At 44.2% G+C, this 8,832-nt stretch overlaps 1 protein-coding gene across 1 annotated transcript in view; it reads right to left on the reverse strand.

Annotated features, from left to right (window-relative positions):
• Positions 1-5,191, reverse strand: part of LOC123749276 (baculoviral IAP repeat-containing protein 8-like) — a 640,763-nt gene extending 635,572 nt beyond the window's left edge. Inside the window, exon 1 of the mRNA XM_069323361.1 lies at positions 5,049-5,191. Within this exon, the coding sequence (XP_069179462.1) occupies positions 5,049-5,075 (27 nt within the window). The 5' untranslated portion in view covers positions 5,076-5,191. The remainder of the gene's footprint in view (positions 1-5,048) is intronic.
• Between the last annotated feature and the right edge of the window lie 3,641 nt (positions 5,192-8,832).

Consider the following 8,832-nt stretch of genomic DNA (forward strand, 5'->3'; position numbering starts at 1 on the left):
GCTGCACATTAACTACACAATATATCAAGGCAATATTTGTCAGTAGACTCTGTAAAAGCAATCGACACACTGGCTTGACTAAAAGAAAATACAAATTATGAATGACCCTCCACTTCCGACAAAATATTTCTTTGACAACCACAAAATGAAAGTAAGATTCCTCCAACACCACACTGACTACTTGGACCGTAATGCTGGTGTGCCACAAGTCTCTACTCACGCCAATATTACACAACACACTACAGAGGGAAGGAAGGGGAGGAGTGGCGGCCCTGCTGATAAAGGTCTGGAGTTTCCAGGATATGGATACCCCAGGCTGCGAGAAGTTCAGATACTACATAACAGGCACCATGACGATGGGAGGACTAAAGATAGTAGCTGCGGTTTATAACTTTTTTAAATGGCAAAGACCCAGGCAAGACCTACTATATTTGTCAAACACCTACAATAACTGAAAGGGCAGACTGTCGCCCATTAAAAATCGATCCCAACTTCAATCATGGAGACTTCAACCATGGATAGATGCAAGACCCGTATTGTGGTGTAATGTTGAGCTAAACTATTGGACATGGTAACAAGAAACCTTTTAAGCCAACATGTCAGGGGACCCACATGACTAGAGGTAGTGATGAACCTGCTTGACTTTACCTCGAATTTACTAAAAGATTCACATATATGGGAAATTAAGTCCGAAGCCCCATGGGAATGAGTGATCACTGTATTTACATTTGAATATATAGTGGGAGTAGGGATAACTTATGGAAGGGACCAGAAAGCCAAAGCCTGGCATACCGAAAGGGAAACTACAAGGAAAGAAAATTGTTAATATAAATACCATAGGTAGTAAATCTCAAGGATAAAGGCTGCACAGACATGAACGACTACATCACCCATTAGAGTAAGGAGATGCCACAAGTTTGTCCTGGTATGAGAGAATGGAATTTCACGACTTGTGTTAAGTTGTGCGAGTGAGAACGACCAGATGTATATCAGCGTGGAATCTCCAAAAGTGCATATCCATCCGTGCATTCTCCTGTATCCTCTGGTCTGGGACCAAGGTCTGCCTCGCTGGGTATCTATGGGTAACCCTCGGGCTGGGATGGCCAAGGATATTGCCAGAGTTGTTACAATGCCTTTATCACCAGTGTTGATTATACAAATCAGTGGAACTCGGTGGATCCAGTCGGAGATACAACGTAGAGGGTTAGTTTCGTGCTCCGAGGCCAGAAGGGTTCACTCTTGTTAAGGCAGGTCTCTTAACCTCCCTCGGTACTTTTCCATGACATGAAACAAAGATTACTTGTGTATGGAATTGTTATTGATTTAGGCATTTGTTTGTCTCCTGTTTATTCTTTCACAAGGTCATTGGACAAAGGGAAACTAGACCAAACGATGTTCTTTTCCAGTCAGAGGCAACCCGGCCAATACCGTGCAGCGAGCACCAAATGGACAGAACCCATCAACGGCATCAACTGAGAAAACGTGAAGCCAGGGAGAATCTTCTAACCTTGTCTGTATGTGGTGATGTTAAAACTATTACTCCAAGCAGACCTAGATAAATTATGGACTGACTAAGTATTTCAAGGAGTACCCAGTCCGTACTCCTAACTCTTCCATAAGGCACCCAGGATACAGTAGAAAATGTATACATGTCAAATAAAAGAATAAAAGGTCAATTTAATAAAGTGAGATGGCGAACAGACCGGAGACAACGACAGGCCCAGACAAAGAGGGTAAGAGGAGACGCCTGGTCACCAAGGCCAGTTCCACAACAAAGTGGCTATAGTTATAACTGATCATGGAATGACCTGCGGGTATTTGATAACAAGGGCCTACCTTCCCCTTCCCCCCCACCCAGAGCAGGCCGTGGTTCAACCCCAAAAATAGAAACCAGGTCAATTGATTGAACATAATTTAAGACAACCAAGGGAAAGATCGCCAGGTGTAACATTGGCCTCGTAGAGGCGCAATAGATTTTGAAGAAAGACACTATGGACGAGGCAATTAAAAGAGGGCTATAGAAGAGACGACGACTACGGGTACAACGGAGAAAAGATATTGGTACAACAAAAAGAGGCAAGTCCCATACAAAAGATTTAGTTCCGTCGAATATTCTCAGTTGAAAGTGTTACGACCTAGATGGTCTAGGTGATAAGTCATTTGGAGCACTCCTTAACCTACTGCCCGAGACTGAAGTACACGACCCACTTTGTTGGCCCTAAACTCCGGCACATCAGGGAGGATGCCAAAGCACTGGCAGAGGTTTTTGTATTAACTTAAGGATAAAATTACAGGAGAACTGAGGAAGGAGGAGTCTGGTGGACCACAAATAAGGCCCAAACAACAGTGCCTCGTATATGTAACCGAGGTCATCCTCTTAATGGTGGACAACAAATCTTACTGCCAGATTAAAGGAACGATGATCAGAGCAGGTGTTAGTGTGGCTACAGCAGAAATATTTATGCATGCAGCATTTTATGGCTTCCGCACACTATAGTGAACACCAGCCACACTACTCAACTCTTCCTCAGGCAAGGCTCGTTAGTGCAGAGGCCGTCCCACGAGACGGGTTCATCAATTTTAACACCGTAATAAAAATATGTTCCCATTCATAATTTAATATACAATAAAATTCAATGTATATTAGGCATACATTATGTAATTAGTTTTTTTGGCTATTGTGTTTGTAGTACACTAGTGAAGCATTTACAGACTTGCTATTCGAGAAGCGGTTGTCAGTGAAGCACTGTTGGAGAATAGTACTTTAATCGGCCAGACCGCCCTCGTCAATAAAGGACAAATGATTGTTAATCCAGCCAACAAACCATTTGTTTATCAATGAAAAACAGGTTTACACAAAACGCGTCCTCTGTTCATTCCATTCAGTGGTCGACCCTAAAGACTCGTTCATATATTTAAACTAGCTTGCTTCCTTCGGAGCCTTCTTTGTTAGCTTGGAATAAAAGGACGTAGTTAGTGTCCTTGCTATTAATGCCGTTATCTGTGGTTATAGGAGCTCCGCCAGTTATTATATATTTTCTTCCCCAATAAAGAGAGACCTTGCAGTTACAAATCAGGAACACCACGTTACCGCGTTCCAGAGACCCAGAAACGTTCACCTTAACACTTCACAGGTCCTGCCGGCTGACCACAATATTTGTCGACTTGCAGAATTGCTACAGCATTCAAGGGCTACCAATACCTTGTGCACGATACTGATGATGGCCACGTAGCTGCAAGTGCTCAGCCTCCCGAAACTGTCCGACGGTATATTCAGCTTGCTAAGTTTAGCCCCGGTACTTTCCCTTCACGCTAAAACTTTTCGCTTCCCAGTCTCCCCTAACCCCAAGTGAAGCATCACCCTCTTGGGTATTTTTATATATACACATTATTTAATTGGACTGGTGGGATAGAAGACAGACTAACAGAAATATGGACAGGGGAGGGGATTGAAATTTAACCGAAATTGTTAGCTTAACATTAACCATATAATACACCACAACTTAATCTTCAGATTATGGGCCTGAAGAATGGTTAACCACTCGGAAGTGGCTAACGCATAGAGTACTTTAGACTATACCTATTAGAGGATCACTGCTTCAAGGCATAGTGTGTTAAACTATTACAATTATTAAACGTGTTTATTAAACCTCCAAAGGATACCTGATCAACCAGGCTGTGACTCATGTCAGGCTGCGAGCAGCCGCGTCCAACAGCCTGGTTGATCAGTCCAGCAACCAGGAGGCCTGGTCGACGACCGGGCCGCGGGGACGCTAAGCCCCGGAAGCACCTCAAGGTAACCTCATGGTAAGGTAACCACCTATGGTACTTAGGCGGGAATATGTATCAACTACATAATGACCAACTGCGATTCGAGAGAAGCTTTTCCAAGTAACTTTAATCCCTCCTTACCTGCAGTAGCGTTGTAAAAGACCAAGTTCATGGGTCTGGTTGACCATACCTGCAGTGCTGTTGTACTGATGCACCCTCGTACATACCTGAAATAACATTAAATACATCAAAATACTAAATTGAACATCTTGTAAAGTTTGAGAAACATCCCGGAAAACAATCGATCAGGTCAGATTTTGGTTCATCTATAAAGCTGACTTACCACCGAGTGGCAAAATCTCAGACTTGACTTATTCAAAGCCCGTTCTCAACAACGGCCAAGTGGTCGTTAACCCGGCAGCCAAACATGAACGTTCTCAACACAACGGCCAAGTGGTCGTTAACCCGGCAGCCAAACATGAACGTGAAGAACGCTTCACATTTAACTTCTCAGTCTATGCTCGTTCATGCACTGATCCACAACAGTTCATACATTTTAACACACTGTACTTAAAATAGTTTTTGATGTGACCTATTATATATTATTTATTAGGCGAGAGAGACAGGTTGGAATACACTCACGTTGTTTCCTTCATCAGACCTATACACAATTTAAATATACATTAATATTTACTTATATTGGAAAAAATATAGTACTTGGTTACACAAGACGTTAATGTTAATTAAGGCGTCTCTGGGGTTGGCTGCAGCGTGGACGACACTGACTCTGGATGGCTAGTTTCATTCACATAGGATGGGGGGGGGAGGGGATGTGACGCTTGCTACATTAAAAGTCTTTGGTCTGTGTTTCAAGGATTGAAATATGATAGTTCACAAGAAACACCTTATAACTGCCAGAATTTAACTAATAAATTTGTCAACATTTTTCACCTGCTTTTGGTGGAACGTTCAGTTTCACTATGAGTGTAACACTCAAGCCGCTGTTGTTGAACAGTTTATCACATGGCAGGCGTTTTTAGAATCAAATTTTGCTTTAACAATCATCAAAAGTCTTAATCTAGGTAAAAGTTTCCACTAATAGACAGGTATATTACTCAATATCATATTTACAAATGAGTAAACCAGAGCTAATTGAATAATTTTAAATAAAGCCTTAACATCTTGTAACTATACTTATTTAGACAATCAGCAAATATAGACTATTCCACCAATAGAATACAATGTGATAAAATAACTAATCATCTAGAGTAACTTGCCTGTAAGCCTGGCACAGGTAACCTCATGCACAGGACTGTCCAGGTGACTAATTTAGTACAACCAATGAGGCGGGCGCTGAGCAGCACCTCTCCCCACGCCGGCCCGCGCCACACTGCCCGCCGCGCCTCTTGACTAGCTTGGCCTGATGGGTCAACTACCCGTGACGTCATTCACCTCACCTGACATGAGGCCGCCACACACAAATAATTCACAAGTCACTTCCACAATATTAATATAGTTTATTTCTATTAATGTGAAGTATGAGCAAGTGTGAGTATGTATTAAAAGCACATACTTCACTACTGGACATTAAACCCACTACCACACCCACCTAGTAGCTTGGAAGCTCCATAACGCCTTCTGTAACTGTTATGTTGGGGTCTAGGCCAGGGGCCAGGTACAGCAACCGGTTACGGTGCTCAGCGTCCTGTGTGTATATATTACTGTATGCCTGTAGGGTCGAACTCTTAGGTCTTGGACCCCGCCTTTCTTATCGTCGATTGTCTAATTACCGAATCAAGACCTATTTTTCCTATCATATCATCTACATGTGTTTCCATCACACACACACACACACACACACACACACATTCCCAGGATACAGCCCGCAGCAGTTGTTTAACTCCCAGATACCTGTTTACTGCTTCGTGAACAAATCATCAAGTGAAACAAAATCTGCCCATTTGTTTCTGCTTCGATCGGGAATCGAATCCGGGTCCTTTGAACTACGACCCTAGAGTGCTGTCCACTTGGTTGCGAGGACGTGTGCGTGCGTGTATGTGTTTGTGCGAACTCTCCTAGATGTACTCACCAAAATGTGCCTGCAGGGTCAAGCTAGGCTCCTAGCCACCCCCCCCCCCCCGCCTTCTAAACGTTCTAAGATTAATGCAATGTCTTCTTTCCCCTCATTTATCATATTTCCATTTAAAACTTTGAATCGATTTATCTTCAACGTCTTTACGTCTAACCAGTTGCACTTATTGACAGCCCTGAGACTGAAAAAGGTCTTATTGACGTCCCTGTGACTTATTTGCGTCTCTAATTTCCTTGTGTGACCCCTAGTTCTGCTGTTCCTAGCTTTCAACAATATTGCTTTGTCTACCTTGTCAATTTCCATTAGAATCTTATATATTGCTATTAGATCCCCCTCATCTCTCCTTTCCTCCAGTGTGGTAAGGTCCAGTTCTCTCAGTCTTATTTTATAGCTTAAACTCTTCAGCTCTGAAACAAGTCTCGTTGCATATCTTTGGACCTTTTCTAGTTTCTTCTTGTCCTTTTACAGGTAAGAATTCCATGCCGGGGGATGCATATTCATGTGTGGCTCTCACCTTCGCTGTAAATAGGTACAGGAAAGCCCTCGTGTTTAAATTTCTGAAGGATACTCGGATGTTGGCCAGTATGCCATTATGAAGCTGTTATTCTGCTAATGTGGGCATCTGACATCACAAATGGGGTTATGTCCACTACTAGGACTTTCTTCCTTTCTGATGTAAGAATCAGTTTTCCCTTTTATCCTATATTTTTGTCCTGGTCTTAGTGTGCCTGTTCCAATCCTCATAACTTTGCATTTGGCCATGCTTAGCTCTAGCAGCCATTTTTTTCTGAAATATTTTAAGTGTGTCCAAATCTGATTAAATGCCTCACAATCTGCTACTATCCTGAGACTTCTCAAACTTTGCATCATCTGTAAATATTGAAATGAAGGCACAAATTTCCTGTCAGGTGATTGACAAATTCGAAACAGTTTGGGACCTATAAGCAACCCTTGTAGTACTCCACTTGTAACCTCTCTCTCCCCTCTGCTTCCTTCTTGAGAGAGAATCTCTGACCCAATCAGCATTAGGGAAACCTAAACAAACTGCCCCTGGTGTGGATGGTATAACTTGTAACACCTTGAGCTTACTGAATGATGTCCCTAGCCACCCTCTGATTGACCTCTATTAAATGAGCCTCTCACAAGGTATCTTGCCAAAGAAATGGACACAAAGTCTCATAGAACCAATTCCTATACCTATCTCTCAAAATTCAGACCCATTTCCCTTACATCTTGCATGTGTAAAGTCTTGTCTTGGAGTTCTCAGTCGAGTCATTTTTCAGGTCAAAGAAGAATTGGCTCCTAACCTATATGGGTTTATGCCCAAGTTTTGTTCACAACCATGTTTTGCTGAATATTTTGTACACTCCCAGGATAGGACACAGGCAGCCTTTATTGACCTGAACTCAGATTTCGATGAAGCAAATGGCGAAATATTATTTGAGAAACCTGCTGAATTTGGAATAGAAGGTAATCTGAGTTGGATAAAGAGCTACATATCCAACAGGCGTGCTAGTGTCCTATTTAAAGGAGTTAAAAGTACAAGAACGGACGCATTCAAACTAGGCACACCTCAAGGTTGTGTCCTAAGCCCTATGCTCTTTGTGAGGGATTTAAATCCCTCAGCTAGTTTTCCTAGTTTCTAGATTAGGCTAGTCACTCTAGAAACTGAAGCTTTCAAAATAACATATGCTTGTTGGGTGTTGAATGAAAGCTTATGTTATGGACTATCATTTGTGAGTAGTTAGAGGTCTTTGATTGCTCTGTAGAGAGAATTACAGAAATTTTCTTGTTTCTGTGAAATAGGACGAGGTGGTACTTGACTAAAACCGCTAGAGGTGGGGGAAGAGTGGAGTGAACGTTGCCTTCCCCCCCCCCCACATAGGAGACATCACGCCACTCTCCTTAGGCCTCCCCTTCTTGTGACGTCACAGGACGCTCGAGGGTGAGTGAGCCTGATTGGTTTAGGCATGTGTGCTCCAAGCCTAGTTTTGGCGCGAAGAGCTATGGTTGGATGCGGCACGAGGGAGCCGTGCCGGCTCCAGGCTGATTGGTCAAGACAAAGTAGGGAGAAGGTATGGACATTTTGAGTTTCCCTAGCGCGGGAAATCGTCAGTCTGAGCAGGGTAGCAGGTGGACTAGGACGTGTCTGGGTGGAGGGGGGGAGTTTTCCCTCTCCACCCCCGTTAATCGCTTCTCTCGTCCAAATTACTCATCGAACATGGCACGCCTGCCATCAGGGGTTGTGTCAAGGCCCAATTAGGTGAATTGGGGCCAAGGATTTACGGAAGGAACAGTAAAAAACTAGAGAGACAGTTGACTGTGTTCACCCAGGGGGCAGCTGGCAGAGCCTCATGGTGTAACAGGTGGGTCGAGTATCCTGTCTAGTGGCAATGGACAATTGGTGTTGGGCAGTGTAAGTGAGTGTGATATTACAAGCCCATGTTGGACTTTGCATTCCGCCAGGCTGCGTCAGTGTGGGGACGCCGCCTGCCATTGTCACCCCAGTGTAGAGCAAGGCAGGCTCTAGTCTGCTGGAGTTGTGAGTGATTCCTCAACCACGTGTGTATGCCCGGGGGGCCACCCCGGCCACCCGCCGCATGGTCCGGCCACATGGCTTGGCCACATGGCCCGGCCACCCCACCCGCCTGCCCGCGCGCCGGCCAAACCCCATCCCCCCTCCCAGCTCAGGAGGGACGCTGTGGGCCACGCGGTGGCCACATGCCTTGGCCACTTTCCCGGGACAGCCTAGGGCCACATCTTGTCGACGCATGAGGAGCAAGCAAGCTAAGTGTTGTCAGCTAGTGTGGTAGTGACTTGGGAAATGAGGAAAAAAATAAGGGAAAGAGGGCAGTAGAAATGAGTACTATTACAGTGTGAGGCATACCGGTGGAAATTCACGGTAAGAGTTGTCTCAGAGCCTCGCCAGGCTAGAGAAGCAGCTGAGTGACAGCTGTCAGTAGGATCCA

The sequence above is a fragment of the Procambarus clarkii genome, chromosome 12 (assembly GCF_040958095.1).
Source record: "Procambarus clarkii isolate CNS0578487 chromosome 12, FALCON_Pclarkii_2.0, whole genome shotgun sequence".
In the NCBI taxonomy this organism is placed as follows: domain Eukaryota; kingdom Metazoa; phylum Arthropoda; class Malacostraca; order Decapoda; family Cambaridae; genus Procambarus; species Procambarus clarkii.